We start from the raw sequence: 16498 nt of genomic DNA on the forward strand, positions 1-16498 counted from the left end.
TACTGCAGAACCTATATGGAATAAAACAAAACCTATACATTTCCTTCTATTGCATAGAATTGTTTTAAGGAAGGATGAGCTAATGAACAAGTTTGAATACTCCACATATACTCCCAGTTTCTATTCCTATTTCTGTTAATATTAAAGGAGAGATTAAGACCACTTTGAATCAAAACAGATTTTAAATGATAATTCAGGTGTTTGCAAGGGCAGGGGGAAAGTTTGTGGGGGAGATTTATAAAGCAGAGCCCTGGCCTCTATAATGGAAGATTCCAACGAGTCCAAATTGTTGAGACAATTGCAGGATGACACAAAAAGCACATTTTCATTTGTTTATAAAGTAGCCACTAAAATGGCACCAAGACAAACAGGAGTACTTGTGGCACCTTAGAGACTAACAAATTTATTTGAGCATAAGCTTTCGTGGGCTACATCCCACTTCTTCGGATGCATAGAATGGAACATATATTGAGGAGATATATATACACACACATACAGAGAGCATGAACAGGTGGGAGTTGTCTTACCAACTCTGAGAGGCCAATTAAGTAAGAGAAAAAAAACTTTTGAAGTGATAATCAAGATAGCCCAGTACAGACAGGTTGATAAGAAGTGTGAGAGTACTTACATGGGGAGATAAATTCAATGTTTGTAATGTTCATTAGATTTGCTCTGTATTCATTTGCTTCCCCCTCCCTCCGTCAAATCAACGGCCTGCTAAACCCAGGGTTTTCAGTTTAATCTTTGGGGGGACCATTCTGTGTGACAGTTGTTTGTGTTTCTCCCTGATGCACAGCCACTGTTCTTGATTTTAATTCCCTGTGCCTGTACGCCATGTCATCACTCGGCCCGCCCTACCTCCTTCCCCTAGTCCGTCAGATACTACTTTCGCGCCTTTTTTTTGAATTCTGGGTTGAGATCCCAATGCCCGGATGATGCAAAACAGTGTCGCGGGAGGTTCTGGGTACATGTCGTCAGGCCCCTCCCCCTCCGTCACAGCAACGGCAGACAATAGATTCGCGCCTTTTTACCTGGGTTACCTGTGCAGACAACATACCACGGCAAGCATGGAGCCCGCTCAGCTCAGCTGAGCTCACCGTCACCATATGTCCTCTGGTTGCCGGCAGACGTGGGACTGCATTGCTACACAGCAGCAGCTGCTAACTGCCTTTTGGCGGTAGACGGTGTAGCATGACTAATAGCCGTGGGGCTGGCAGCCGTAGGGCTGCATTGCACCAGCCCCTTGCCCTTTGGTAGAAGGTGGTATATTACGACTGGTATCCGTCGTCGTCATACTGCAGTGGCTGTCAATCATGGGCACCTGGGCAGACATGCTACTGTCTCGACGATGATGGCTATCAGTCGTAGTATACTATTTTCTGCCAATTGCCCAGTATTGTCTGCTAAGCACCCAGAAGAGGCCGAGGGCGATCTGGGTGCTGGCGGCCGTGGGGCTGGCAGACGTGGGGCTGCATTGCTACACAGCAGCAGCCCCTTGCCTTTTGGTAGAAGATGGTATATTACGATTGGTATCCGTCGTCATCGTACTGCAGAGGCTATCAGTCATGCTGCACCGTCGGCTGCCAGCTTAAGATGTAAAAAATAGATTTGTTCTGTATTCATTTGCTTCCCCTTCCTCCGTGAAATCAACGGCCTGCTAAGCCCAGGGTTTTCAGTTTAATCTTTGGGGGGACCATTCTGTGTGACAGTTGTTTGTGTTTCTCCCTGATGCACAGCCACCTTTCTTGATTTTAATTCCCTGTTCCTGTACCTGTACGCCATGTCGTCACTCGGCCCTCCCGCCCTCCCTCCTTCTCCTGGTCCATCAGATACTAGTTTCACCCCTTTTTTCTGACCAGGCGCCATAGCTAGCACTGGGATCATGGAGCCCGCTCAGATCACCGCGGCAATTATGAGCACTATGAACACCACGCGCATTGTCCTGGAGTATATGCAGAGCCAGGACATGCCAAGGCGAAACCCGGACCAGCCGAGGAGGCGATTGCAGCGCGGCGAAGAGAGTGATGAGGAAATTGACATGGACATAGACCTCTCACAAGGCACAGGCCCCAGCAATGTGGAAATCATGGTGTCACTGGGGCAGGTTCATGCCGTGGAACGCCGATTCTGGGCCCGGGAAACAAGCACAGACTGGTGGGACCGCATCGTGTTGCAGGTGTGGGACGATTCCCAGTGGCTGCGAAACTTTCGCATGCGTAAGGCCACTTTCATGGAACTTTGTGACTTGCTTTCCCCTGCCCTGAAACGCCAGGATACCAAGATGAGAGCAGCCCTCACAGTTGAGAAGCGAGTGGCGATAGCCCTGTGGAAGCTTGCAACGCCAGACAGCTACCGGTCAGTCGGGAATCAATTTGGAGTGGGCAAATCTACGGTGGGGGCTGCTGTGATCCAATTTGCCAGGGCAATGAAAGACCTGGTGATATCAAGGGTAGTGACTCTGGGCAACGTGCAGGCAATAGTGGATGGTTTTGCTGAAATGGGATTCCCAAACTGTGGCGGGGCCATAGACGGAACCCATATCCCTATCTTGTCACCGGAGCACCAAACCACCGACTACGTAAACCGCAAGGGGTACTTTTCAATGCTGCTGCAAGCCCTGGTGGATCACAAGGGACGTTTCACCAACATCAACGTGGGATGGCCGGGAAAGGTACATGATGCTCGCGTATTCAGGAACTCTGGTCTGTTTCGAAAGCTGGAGGAAGGGACTTTCTTCCCGGACCAGAAAGTAACCGTTGGGGATGTTGAAATGCCTATCGTGATCCTTGGGGACCCAGCCTACCCCTTAATGCCATGGCTCATGAAGCCGTACACAGGCAGCCTGGACAGGAGTCAGGACCTGTTCAACTACAGGCTGAGCAAGTGCCAAATGGTGGTGGAATGTGCATTTGGACATTTAAAAGCGCGCTGGCGCAGCTTACTGACTCGCTCAGACCTCAGCGAAAAGAATATCCCCATTGTTATTGCTGCTTGCTGTGCGCTCCACAATATCTTTGAGAGTAAGGGGGAGACCTTTATGGCGGGGTGGGAGGTTGAGGCAACTCACCTGGCCGCTGATTACGCGCAGCCAGACACCAGGGCGGTTAGAGGAGCACAGCAGGGTGCGGTGCGCATCAGAGAAGCTTTGAAAACGAGTTTTGTGACTGGCCAGGCTACTGTGTGAAACTTCTGTTTGTTTCTCCTTGATGAACCCTCCAACCCCCCCCTCCCCCGACCCAGTTCACTCTACTTCCCTGTAAACCAACCACCCCACCCCACCCTCCTCTCCCCAATTCGAGCACCGCTTGCAGAGGCAATAAAGTCATTGTTTTTTCACATTCATGCATTCTTTATTAGTTCCTCACAGCAGTAGAGGGATAATTGCCAAGGTAGCCTGGGATGGGTGGGGGAGGAGGGATGGAAAAGGACACACTGCATTTTAAAACTTTAAGTCTTATTGAAGGCCAGCCTTCTGATGCTTGGGCGATCATCTGGGGTGGAGTGACTGGGTGGCCGGAGGCCCCCCCACCGTGTTCTTGGGCGTCTGGGTGAGGAGGCTATGGAACTTGGGGAGGAGGGCTGTTGGTTAAACAGGGGCTGTAGCGGCGGTCTCTGCTCCTGCTGCCTTTCCTGCAGCTCAACCATACGCTCGAGCATATCAGTTTGATGCTCCAGCAGACAGAGCATTGACTCTTGCCGTCTGTCTGCAAGCTGACGCCACCTATCGTCTTCAGCCTGCCACTTGCTCTTTTCATCCCGCCATTCAGCCCGCCACCTCTCCTCTCGTTCATATTGTGCTTTTCTCATGTCCGACATTGACTGCCTCCACGCATTCTGCTGTGCTCTATCAGCGTGGGAGGACATCTGCAGCTCCGTGAACATATCGTCCCGCGTCCTACGTTTTCTCTTTCTAATGTTCACTAGCCTCTGCGAAGGAGAAACATTTGCAGCTGGTGGAGGAGAAGGGAGAGGTGGTTAAAAAAGACACATTTTAGAGAACAATGGGTACACTCTTTCATTACAAGGTCGCATTTTTCCTCTGCCTGCCGGTTTGGTATGAGAGATCACTCACGCAGTGCCCCAGGCAACATATTTCGGCTTGCAGGCAGCCATGGTAGGCCACAGTGTTTTGGCTTTTTTAACCTTCTTAACATGCGGGAAAGGTTTCGAACAGCAGCGCATTTCCCATATCAAGGATGAATTGGGTTGGCCATTTAAAATGGGTTTTCAATGTAAAAGGAGGGGCTGCGGTTTCCCGGTTAACATGCGGCACAAACCCAAGTAAACCACCCCCCCACACACACACACACGATTCTCTGGGATGATCACTTCACCCCTCCCCCCACCGCGTGGTTAACAGCGGGGAACATTTCTGTTCAGAAGAGCAAGAACGGGCACCTCTGAATGTCCCCTTAATAAAATCACCCCATTTCAACCAGGTGACCGTGAATGATATCACTCTCCTGAGGATAACAAAGAGAGATAAGGAATGGATATTGTCTGCATGCCAGCAAACACCGGGACCATACGCTGCCATGCTTTGTTATGCAATGATTCCAGACTACGTGCTACTGGCCTGGAGTACATGAAGGAGAGCTTTCTGGAGATGTCCCTGGAGGATTTCCGCTCCATCCCCATACACGTTAACAGACTTTTCCAGTAGATGTACTGGCCGCGATTGCCAGGGCAAATTAATCATTAAACACGCTTGCTTTTAAACCATGTGTAATGTTTACAAATATTTACAAAGGTACACTCACCAGAGGTCTCCTGTGTGCCCTGAGGGTCTTGGGTGAGTTCGGGGGTTACTGGTTCCAGGTCCAGGGTCACAAACATATCCTGGCTGTTGGGGAAACCGGTTTCTCTGCTTCCTTGCTGCTGTGAGCTACCTACAGTACCTCCATCCTCATCTTCCTCGTTCCCCGAACCGTCTTCCCTGTGTGTTTCTCCATTGATGGAGTCATAGCACACGGTTGGGGTAGTGGTGGCTGCACCCCCTAGAATGGCATGCAGCTCCGCGTAGAAGCGGCAAGTTTGCGGCTCTGCCCCGGACCTTCCGTTTGCTTCTCTGGCTTTGTGGTAAGCTTGCCGTAGCTCCTTAATTTTCACGCGGCACTGCTGTGTGTCCCTGTTATGGCCTCGGTCCTTCATGGCCTTGGAGACCTTTTCTAATACTTTTCCATTTCTTTTACTGCTACGGAGTTCAGCTAGCACTGATTCATCTCCCCATATGGCGAGCAGATCCCGTACCTCCCGTTCGGTCCATGCTGGAGCTCTTTTGCGATCCTGGGACTCCATCACGGTTACCTGTGCTGATGAGCTCTGCGTGGTCACCTGTGCTCTCCACGCTGAGCAAACAGGAAATGAAATTCAAACGTTCGCAGGTCTTTTCCTGTCTACCTGGTCAGTGCATCTGAGTTGAGAGTGCTGTCCAGAGCGGTCACAATGAAGCACTGTGGGATAGCTCCCGGAGGCCAATAACGTCGAATTCCGTCCACACTACCCCAATTCCGACCCGCAAAGGCCGATTTTATCGCTAATCCCCTCGTCGAAGGTGGTGTAAAGAAACCGGTTTAAAGGACCCTTTAAGTCAAAAGAAAGGGCTTCGTCGTGTGGACGTGTCCAGGCTTAATTCGATTTAACGCTGTTAAAGTCGACCTAAACCTGTAGTGTAGACCAGGCCTAAGGTGCCACAAGTACTCCTGTTCTTTTTGCGGATACAGACTAACACGGCTGCTACTCTAAAATGGCACCCACATCCACTGCCAGACACAAATGCAGTATTGTACTTGTGTGACAGATTTTTGTTATTAATTTGCCTGAGGCGTCAGGTGATTAGGGGAGGAGATGAAGGAGCACACCGACTGACTAATTTTAAAACTTTATTAATAAAATAACAGAGGTGAGTGCGGAGTGCTTTTTACGTTACTTAGAGGAAGAAAGAAAGCGTTAGCACCTGTGCCCTAACCCACTTTTATACTTACACACACACAACCCAGGGCTGGCCAAGCCTGGGTGTAACGTAAGAAGAAGAGGAGGAAGGGTGGACACGAGTTTTGTTTTGTGCACAACCCGTTCAGGGTCCGCTGTTGATCTTCGACTTGCTTCAGCTCTCGGGAGGGTTTTAAGCCCTGGGTTTTTTTGTGGGTGTTTTTGTTCAGGGACCTTAGTTTTCTGTGCTTTTTGTACCAGTTTGAACCGGCCTTCTGCAGTTCCTCTAAGTTTCCAAAACACACTGGCTTTAGGGTCGCGAGGCTGTTGTTGCTCAACTCGCTGGCCTTCGCAATCTTTTTCATTTTGCACTCTCCTTTTAGGTTTGTTTTGTTTGGTTTTTCTTTTTCCCAGGCTTTTGGCTGTTTGGCAGCAGAGAGTTTGTTTATGTGTGCGTTGACCTTGAGCGGCAGTTTTGCTTCTTATTTTCGAGCCTAGCTGCATTGTTGAGTTAACCCATTCCTTTCTCCCTTCCTCCTCAGTTGGCCTCTCGCAACCTGCAAAGAAATCTTTTACTTCACGCTCACACCTTCAACCCTTCCCAAAATCCTTTTCAGTGTGTCTAAAAGCATTAGCAATATACAATGCTGGTGCTTATCCAGCGGACCCATTGGGGGGTAATTTTACTGTGACTGTGACACTTGTTTCACACACGCCAATTTGTATACACATTGTAGGCTGAACTGAGCTCTGAAAATCTGACCCAAAGGGCCAGCTTCAAACCTGACATAAGCTGGTGCCGCTCCATTCAAATCAATAAGAGTTTCACCCATTTATGCCAGTTCTCATTATGGCCCAAAATATCTACAATTAAGATAAAGGAACAGCTGCTCTATGCATGATCCACAAACGCTTCTCAGATTCATAATAGATGATACCATGGCTATGAGTCAATCCAAAATCATGCATGCAGCAAAATGGAAGTCCCAAGAATATAAAGAGGGAAAAACACATTTCTTCTCTGTTGGGGAGGGACTGGCTTGGTTGCAATCTGAGTGTAAGCGGAAGCAAGGCTAGTACTTCCAGTTATGCTCCATAAGGACTGCTTTTGCCAAGGAAAATGGTAAAAGAAAGCACCCGAATCTGTTGTTGGGGTGGAAGCAATTTTAGGCTTTGTCTACACAGGAAATTTTTTTTGTATAATCTAAAGTGTGAATTTAAATGGATATAGTTACACCGGCATAAACTCCTGATGCAAAAATTCTTATTCCGTTATAGGAGTTTCCACACTGGGAGTTATACTGGTGTAACTATATCAGTGTAACTGGTAAAACTTTCCCAAGTAGACATGGCCAAGTAACAGAGTTGAGGGAAGTTTAAACCAGCAGAGCCTTTTCTTTGTTTCAGGTCACATTTTCACTTTGGCTAAATAGACTCTAGCTCTATTATACAGTTATTAATGTATGTTACTATACTTCTACCCTCCCCCCAACAATTTGGAAAAAGCAGCATTAGTAACAGTGGCATTAACATTGCTCCTTACTAAAGAGAGATTACCCGACATTTTTAAAAACTCTTCCTGCAGAAAATTAGAAAACAACTTATAACCATAGCAAAGTAACAATTAAAACTTGAAAGCAAAAGTTCAAAGTACTGGAGCCTTCAGATGAATTATGTAGACTCTTTTTGATTAGGCGTATTGGGATAAGGCTGCTGGAGCAAGAAGGAGAAGAGTAGAGGCATTCGTTATCTCCAAGAATATGCTTCCACTGATCAATGACTGGAAGTTACTTCAACAATTCAGCACCGTTTCCCTCCTGGGACACCCTCCATTCAGCCCTTAAAAGAGTTCTTCACATTTTAAGACCACCCTGCTCTTGGGGGTTCTCTGAATTTAAGAGGTAAATAAATGTACAGTAAGATCACTCATTGAGCCAGTTTTATTCAAAATAGTACAACACGGATAACAACAACTCTTGAAAGGGAAGGAACCAAAGTAGCATACAGCTGCAAACAGTTACTTCATAAACAAGCTAATTATTTCCCAAAATACAGGGCCTGCCACTAGTGCAATAGAAATTCATCAGACTGAACATCTACCCAAGTTTTAGAGAAGATACTGGTACAATTTTAGAAAGAAATTGAAGTGTGTGGACGATGTCACAGGGGCATAATCTTAAAATGTACAAATATACATATTAGTGAAAATTAAAAAAAGATCAAACGCACAATTTTAACACACTGCTTCAGTACTTAATCATGTAAAATAATACAATGTTGTGTACAGGGTTGCCAACTTTCTAGTTGCGCAAAACCGAACACCCTATCCCTGCCCTTTCCCCGAGGCCCCGCCCCTCACTCACTATATTCCCCCTCCCTCAGTGGCTTGCTCTCCCCCACCCTCACTCACTTTCACTGGGCTGGGGAAGGGGGTTGGGGTGCAGGAGGGGGTGAAGGCTCTGGGATGGGGCCAGGGATGAGGGGTTCATGGTGTGGGAGAGGGCTCTGGGCTGGGATTGGGTGCAGGGGGGTGAGGGTTGGGAATGTGGGCTCTGGGCTGGGGCCAGGGATGAGGGGTTTGTAGGCATAAACCCCCCCATAAATGATACATAGTCATTCAATTATATACAACCAACTACAGTCCATTTAAACCAGTTACATTCTATCCTGAATGCATGACTGATATTGAACTAAGTAATGCCAATAACAATATAAAAACAAAATCCTAACATTTTACCCCAGATGTAATGATACTGCATACTGCAAATCAATTGCCCATTGCTAAGGGCTTGTCTCCACATAGCTTTTGTAATGCTCTAACTATATTGGTTTAAAAGCCAATATAGGTAAAGCATAAAAACTTTTTATGTGAATGTAGTTTTACTGGCATACAGGTGCTTAAATCAGTATAGCTTATTCCTGTTATGGTACAAAAGTGCTTATAATCGGTATAGCTTATTTTTATTAGTCTATAGTTATGACTAACTGCTTCCTCCACAAAGGCCAAACCTATAGTTTCAACGTCTTCAAATATAAATAATGGATCTGATCTCCTGTTATGAGTATCAGTAAGCCAACTTGTTGCAGAATAACATTTAAAATTATTTCTGTATTTTGCAAGAAGACATTTCAAGGCTACTTGCCTCTTACTAAAGTCTTTGAGTATCAAAAGATGATCTGATTGTTTTGTTGACTCCTCTCCGTAAGTCTGTTAATGATTTTTCTAATTCCTTGTTACCCAGTCCACTTACAGCAACAGGAAAGGTATCAAGGTATCAAATTTCCCCCTCCCATTCAGCCTAGTTATATAAGCGCAATAGTAACAATTCTATCCATCCAGATGTCAAACACCATTACAATCAGTTCCAATTTGAGGGCCATATTGTTCCATCATTTTTCAAGCAGAAACCCCTCTTGATATCAGTGGGGATTTCTGATTAACAAGTAATGTCTCAACCTGGCCCTGAATATTTTCCATACTTACTACTTCAATTTCATCAAGTAACTATCTCTAAAATCCATTACTCCTTAGACTTTCAGAGAGGATTCCAAGGGCTGAGAAAGGCAGAGATATTTTTATTTATGAATGTCAGACCCAGTGTAGAATCACTACAAAATGTAACAGTTTTTAATTTTATTCTGTGGCCTATTTTTTTAATATCCTAATTGTCACAACAATAAAAAGCCAGGTACTAATTAGTTTTATAATAAGGTAGACTGCCAAAAAAGGAAAGAGCTAATTAGTTATTTCTCCCTTCCCAGTCAAAAAAGTTAATTCAGTTGGAAGGTTACAGTGAAATTGTAAATAGGGGTGCATTCAGGAGTGGTTCAGAATCTACTAAAAACCAAAAACAATCAAGAATTTGCTTTTAATTAATAAATTACATCAAGACCACTGACTCATACCTATCACGAATAATTGTTTTTGAAAGACAATTTGTGGATGAGAAGCTGGAACTCCTATCTCTCCAAGTCCAATAGAAAGTGTTTGGTAAGTTGTGTGGAGAAGTTGCCATAATTTCTGCTCAAGGCTGTTATAGTTCTTAATGACCATTAGAGAGTCCACTATCCATGTCCTCTGCTAGGCTGCACACTTTTCCAGAATTCTCTGTACAGCTCTTAGTGTTGGGGGATGGATTGAAGGTTTCCTCTACCTTCTTCTCTACAATCTCTGCCTATCTGCTTCCATCTGTGTGCTTAAGGGCTGGAAGCATATGGACATCGGTGGCCTGGAAATATCATGGGATAATTTAAAAGACACTGTCAGGGTTGTGGAGCCTAGAAGTTAACATACTCTGACAGCAGTTCCACCTCAAAGGTCTTAATTTATAACTGTGGAAAAGGACAGTATATGGGAAAGGACAGCTTTCCAATTGATCCTTGATGGTAAGGTGAACAGAAAAAAGAAGACCGATGTATATGCTGCATGACAATGGACAGACAGCACTTGTGCCAGTTTGTTTGCAATGAATCAAACCAAAGTTTCCCTCTATGTCATGCTGTAGCAAGGACTAATGTAAATCGAAGACACCATGTTTGCTTATTTTCTAGAGGAGATGTCTGTAAAGGTATAGAACATGTTTATATGAAATAGGTTTGGTGGTGGGCTCTGTCTAGTTAGTTTCTAGTATGTGTATCCATATCACCAAAAACAAAGCCATGCTTGACAGTAGCTGACAATCTTGTTGGCAGTCTCAGCAATGATGGGGCCTAGGAGTGAACGGATATGGAAAGTGAGCTACCCTTCCAACCCCCGCAGGAGGAGGAGGTCCCTCTAGTTTATGGTTTAGGCAGAATGACAGACTGTTGACAGGAAGTTTGTTCTGCATATCCTATGCCTGGCCTGTGGAAAGAAAGGAATAAAGTCTCCAGAGCCATCAATCTAGCACAACTCACATCATTTCTGTTTTAAGATAAATAACTGTAGCAGAACTTGTATGATCCCCCTTCACATGCCAGTACTGCCTTGGTTTCCTCTTTCCCCCAGGGAATCAAAGTTCACACTGCAGATATTTTCATAATAACCCTCCCTGTCTAGGAGTCTGATTTACTAACATCAAGTTAAAAACAACACAAATCTGCCACCTGGCCTCCTGCGGGCCACAACCCTTGGTGGGTTGTGTCTTGGCTCTGCTGAAGTTAAGTTCCCCTCTCAGCTAGCTTCCTCCCCCACCAACTGGCTGGCTCCTCCTCCCTGCAAGCTTCCACTTCCTCTGCCTTGGTGCACTAAAGAGTCATCTCCACCCTGCTCTCCCCTCAGCAGGCCTAGTTCTGAGTCATATGGTCTCATCATGTGACCCCTAGACTAGTCACAGGGGAGACTGATTCCAATAAAGGTCTAGCTCACGAGTGTTTTCTTTAAAAAGACACTGCCTTGAATACTTTTAATTTTTGCTGTGAATTCAGTTTGTGGCTTCCTACATACTTTCACGCACACACCAGCTGTCATCTATACTATGTATTTTTAACCTTACATAGATTCATTGAGTTTAAGGCCAGAAGGAAACACTGGATCATCTAGTCTGACCTCCTGTACATCACAGGCTATTAAATTTCATCCAGTTACCTCTGCATTGAACTCGGTAACCTGAGTTTGACTAAAGCACATCTCCCAGAAAGGCATCCAGCCTTGATTTGCAGAAAGCAAGAGAAGGAGAATCCATCACTTCCCTTTTTCTAGGGGTTAATCAGCCTCACTTAAAAATTTGTGCCTAATTTCTAATTTGAATTTGTTTGACTTCAGCTTCCAGCCATTGATTCTTGTTGTGCCTACCTCCAGTAGAGTAAAGAGCCCTTTAGTTCCCAGTATTTTCTCCCTGTGAAGAATGAAATCACCTCTCTATCTTTCTTCTGATAATCTAAACAGAGCTCTTTACGTCTCTCTAAGGCACCTTCTCAATCACTGAAATAATTTTTGTGACTCTTTCCTGCACCCTCTCCAATTTTTCAACATCCTTTAAAAAATGTTCACATCAGAGCTGGACGCCACACCATACACAGAAGTAAAATCATCTCCCTGCATCTACTCACTATTCCCCTGTTTATATAGTCAAGGATCACATTAGCTCTTTTTGCTATAGCAACTCAGGTTAAGTTGCTTGTCCTTTATAACCCCTCGCTCCTATTCAGAGTCATTGCTTTCCAGTACACGGTCTCCCGCATTCCTGGCTTTTAGATGTATAACTTTGCATATGGCTATATTCAAACACATTTTGTTTGAACGGGCCCATCTTACCAAGTGCTTCAAATTGCTCTGTCTGACTGCCCTGTCCTCATCATTATTTACCACCCTGCCAATCTTTGTCATCCACACATTTTATCAGCAGTGATTTTATGTTTATTTCCAGCTCATTAGTGAAAATGTTGCATAGTGGCATAAGGCCTAGTACCAGTCCCTGGGGAATCCGACTAGAAATACCCCCATTCAGTGATAATTCCCTCTGGGCAACTACTTTGAGATCTTTTCAGTTAGCCAGTTCTTAATCCAGCTCTATTGATATTTTATAATGCTAACTTTTTAATCAGACGTTTGTGTGGTATTGAGTCAAAAGTTGCAATTTCATCAAAAAATGAAATCAGATTTGTTTGAGAAGACCTATTTTCCATAAAACCACAACGGCATTAATGATATTCCTATCTTTTGATTTTTTGATCAGTTAAATTCCATTTCAGCTTTTTCATTATTGTGCCTAGGACTGATGTCACGTGTCAGTGTTTAGAGCTAGCTGTACCTCTGTCATCTCAGTATTGATGCTATTAGTGCAATTTCACTGGCAGTAGCAACACTGATAATGACAAGCTGGTGACAGCTGCTGGTGTTGTAATCACTGTGGCCCAGTTCCACACAGGTACTTAGGTACCTAAACCCTGGCTGTAGGCACCTAAATCAAATTTTTAGCCTTCACTGCAATCCACAAAACATCTTCTCAGCTGTTGCCAAACCCTGTAGACACCTAACATCACTTAGCACCTAACTCTTTGATCTAAAAAGGTCCCTTGCCGCCGATGTTTCTGCCTCTGGGCATGCGACCTGCTGACTCCTTCTAGGCGCCCAGATGTCCATCTCCCACCTAAGCCCCAGAACCATCCATGAATAGGAGAAGAGCTCCTCTCTCACCCCTGGGGCCTGATCCAGTAGACTGTGCTGACAGGCAGCCTGCCAGATAGGTCCCATTCAAAATCCAGCTGTTGGAGAAGGTGGCAGTGGTGTTCACCTTATAATTTTGAGCCTCAGGGTTTGAGCACTGACCTGGTATGTTGGAGACCCAGATTCAATTCCCTCCTCTGCATGAATGGAAGAAAGGATTTGAACAGGAGAGTGTGCTAGCCACTGGGCTATGAGATACACTGATGTAGGACTCCCTCAGTCTCTCCTGTTGAAGCTCTTGCACTTTGGATATTTAAAGAGTAATTGGGCCAGAGAGCAAAAGCAAGAATGAATCTTAAACCTGATAGTTCAAGCATCCCTCTGGGAGGTCGGAGTGCTTGGGTCCAGGCTCCACCAGGTTTTTAATTATTTAATTCACAGTGGTACAACTTCAACAGGAGAGGCTGAGAGACCCCCCACCTCAGCATATCCCACAGCTCAGTGGTAGGACCATATTCCTGAAAGATGGGGGAAGACCCCTGTTCAAATCCTTTTCCCCCTCTCATGCAGAGGGGAGAATTGAAGCTGGATCTCCCATATCAGTGCTCTAGCCACTGGGCTCAGACAGCTTTGGCTGTCTTGTGTGGCGTGAGGCAGTCGTCTTCTCACACAAAATGACTTATGCACCTAAGTTGTCTGACTCAATGTAAAGAGTTCCCAGCTGTGGATTGCAAACCGATAAAGGTGCCTCCCTGCAGCCCGGACTTAGGTCCCTATCTCTGTGAGAGAGGTGGGGCTTAGCCAGTGGCACTGGAACAATTTTTACAGTGGGGTACTGAAAGCCAGTGGTCCCCAAACTTTTTACCTGGCACCCCGCCTTACCCCTGTCCATGCCCCCTCTCCCCAGAGCTGGGGCCAAGAATGGGCCATAGTTCCGGGAGAGGGGGCGGGACGCAGACAGAGGTAAGGGGGCTGAGGCTGTGATCCCAGCTGGGGGCATGAGCAGAGCCCCAGGTGCGGGGTCAGCAGCCGGGACCCCGCATGCAGGTCTGGCGGCAGAGCCTTGGGTTGTGGTCCGGCAACAAAACCCCAGGCAGAGGTCCAGAGGCACCAGAATCCTGGAAACGGGGCTGGCGACTGGGACCCCGCACAAAATCTAGGGGTGCTGCAGCACCCCCCACACCCGTAGTTCCCATAGCTCTGGGCTTAGCACACATCCCTCTCATTTCCGTCTCGTATTGGCTAGCATAGGCAGCTCCCCTCTGAGCATGCTGGCTTTTGTAGAGTGCATTGTAAGGTGCCTGTCTTTCTCTACGCATTGTATAGTGAGCCTCAGGGCTGGCTTTAGCAGGTGCGGGGCCCCACGCCAGGATGCGAATTGTCTCGTGCCCGCCCCGACTCTGCCCCCTCCCTGCCCCATTGGATCCCTCCCCAAATCCCCACCCTGGCCCCGCCTCTTCCCCAAGCACGCCGCATTCCTCCTCCTCCTCACCCCTCCCTCCCAGGCTTGTGCTGATCAGCTGTATGGCAGCGCAAGCGCCGGAGGGAGGGGGGAGAAGCAGGACGCATCTTTTTTTTTTTTTTTTCCGCTCCACCGGCAGCCCTGGACGTTGCGGGGCCCTCTTAGGCACTGGGCCCCATTCCGGGGAATCGGCCAAATCGGCTTAAAGCCGGCCCTGGGGAGCCTAGTGTCCTAACTCAGGTTTTGTGGATCACAGTGTTGTTCCTGTGAATTTCTAGGCACCTAAAAGTTAGGCCTTACAACACAGAGCATCACAGCCCCTAGGTCCCTTTGTGGATCAATGCCTGTTGTGACAGGGCAAGGCCAGATGGTTATAGAAAAGTAGTGGGAGATAGATATATTAGCCCCAGGTTAAACAAATCCCTGGTACCAGGATAAGTAAATGGCAGCTGCTCCAGGTCAATTAAGACATCTGGGGCCAATTAAGAGCTTTCCAGAAGGCAGGGAGGATGCTAGGTTGATTGGGACACCTGAAGCCAATCAGTGGCTGGCTGAAACTAGTTAAAAGCCTCCCAGTTAGTCAGGTGGACATGCACGTCAGGAGCTGTGAGAAGTTGTGCTGTTGGAGAGACTGAGGTGTACACACCATATCAGGTGCAAGGAAGGAGGCCCTGAGGTAAGGGTGAAGTGGAGCTTGAGGAAGTGGTGGCTGCTGTGGGGAAGTAGCCCAGGGAATTGTACGTGTCCTGTTCCTAAAAGGTCAGCTACCATAGCTGATACTATTAGGGTCCCTGGACTGGAGCCCGGAGTAGAGGGCGGGCCCAGGCTCCCCCCCTTTGCCCCCCTGATTAATCACTGAGACTGGGAGACAACAGAAACTGTGCAAGGGAGGATAGCTTCTCCTCATCTCCTTTGCTGGTTTATGATGAAAATGGCTCAGACTGTGACCCTAGTCTCTAGAGAGAGAAGGGTTAAGTGGAGGGTCACAGTGAGCCTCTGAGGCTAGCGAAATCCGCCAGGAAATGCAGGACCCACGGAGACAAGGACAGAGCTTTGTCACACTGTGTAACTAGACAAAGTCATGAGCAGGGTTAAACAATGTAAGGTGAAATCCTGGCTGCATTCACATCAATAGATGTTTTTCCACTGACTTCCACAGAGCCAAAATTTCAATGAAGGTGATTAAAATGTGGGTAGTCACTTTACATTTAAGTCTCCCTCAGCTGCTAGAACTAATGGAGCTATACCAGAGGTAGCAACAGTGGGGAATTTGAGGGGGGGAAATGAAGTATAGATGGTCACACATTCATACACACACAAGTTTCTCACCCCCTTCCCTCCCTCAATCCAGCAAAGTGCCTGACCCAATTTTTAAATCCCTGCTGATGCAGATGCTGCTGACGTAAAGTCTATTTATGCTTATTGGGAATATACATCCATCAGAAAAAATAATGCAGTGCAGCAGTGTCTTCTTCCAGGAGCAGCTAGAATGATTGCTTATTTGGTCACCCCAAGGCATTCATAATTGGAAGGCAGGAGAGGTATGTGCCAAGATGGGATGTAAAACACACATTTTATGCCAAAAGCAGGCGGAGAATGTCTTCGTGAGCACAGCAAATGGTTTCATTTATACCTTAATGAAGGCAATATCTTGGATTTCATTTTCACAGTTTGCATAAAAGCATGTGATCTAGTGCAATGAAGATACAAGTAATACACATTTGTAAAGGTCAAGTACTAAAAACTGTTATTTCCATTCGAAACAGAGTGGGGCCCAAACCATAGCTGCAGATCGGAACCAACCCACGTTTGAGGAAGTTCAGAGCTGAAGTGAGGCTTTGTCTACATGAGAAAGTTACACTAGTTTAACTAAAGCTGTGATTTTTGAACCCATTGAGTTAAATAGGTACAAAAAGCTGTGTGGATACTCTGATTTCAGTTTATCTTAAGTCAGTAAGGAATTGGTTTAAGCTAAACTGAAATAAGCCAATTTTAAGCTGAAATAAGAGCATCCAAAA

General features: G+C 46.3%; 1 protein-coding gene across 1 annotated transcript; it reads right to left on the bottom strand.

Moving 5' to 3' along the window:
• Positions 1-3349: 3349 nt before the first annotated feature.
• LOC135981357 (uncharacterized) lies at positions 3350-7803 on the bottom strand. The gene is made up of 2 exons (XM_065583541.1): positions 4761-7803; positions 3350-3950 (listed from the first exon to the last, which is right to left on the bottom strand). The coding sequence occupies exons 1-2, from the start codon at positions 5296-5298 to the stop codon at positions 3448-3450; spliced, it is 1041 nt and encodes a 346-aa protein (XP_065439613.1). The 5' UTR covers positions 5299-7803; the 3' UTR covers positions 3350-3447.
• Between the last annotated feature and the right edge of the window lie 8695 nt (positions 7804-16498).

Source organism: Chrysemys picta, chromosome 2 (genome assembly GCF_011386835.1).
Source record: "Chrysemys picta bellii isolate R12L10 chromosome 2, ASM1138683v2, whole genome shotgun sequence".
Classification (NCBI taxonomy): domain Eukaryota; kingdom Metazoa; phylum Chordata; order Testudines; family Emydidae; genus Chrysemys; species Chrysemys picta.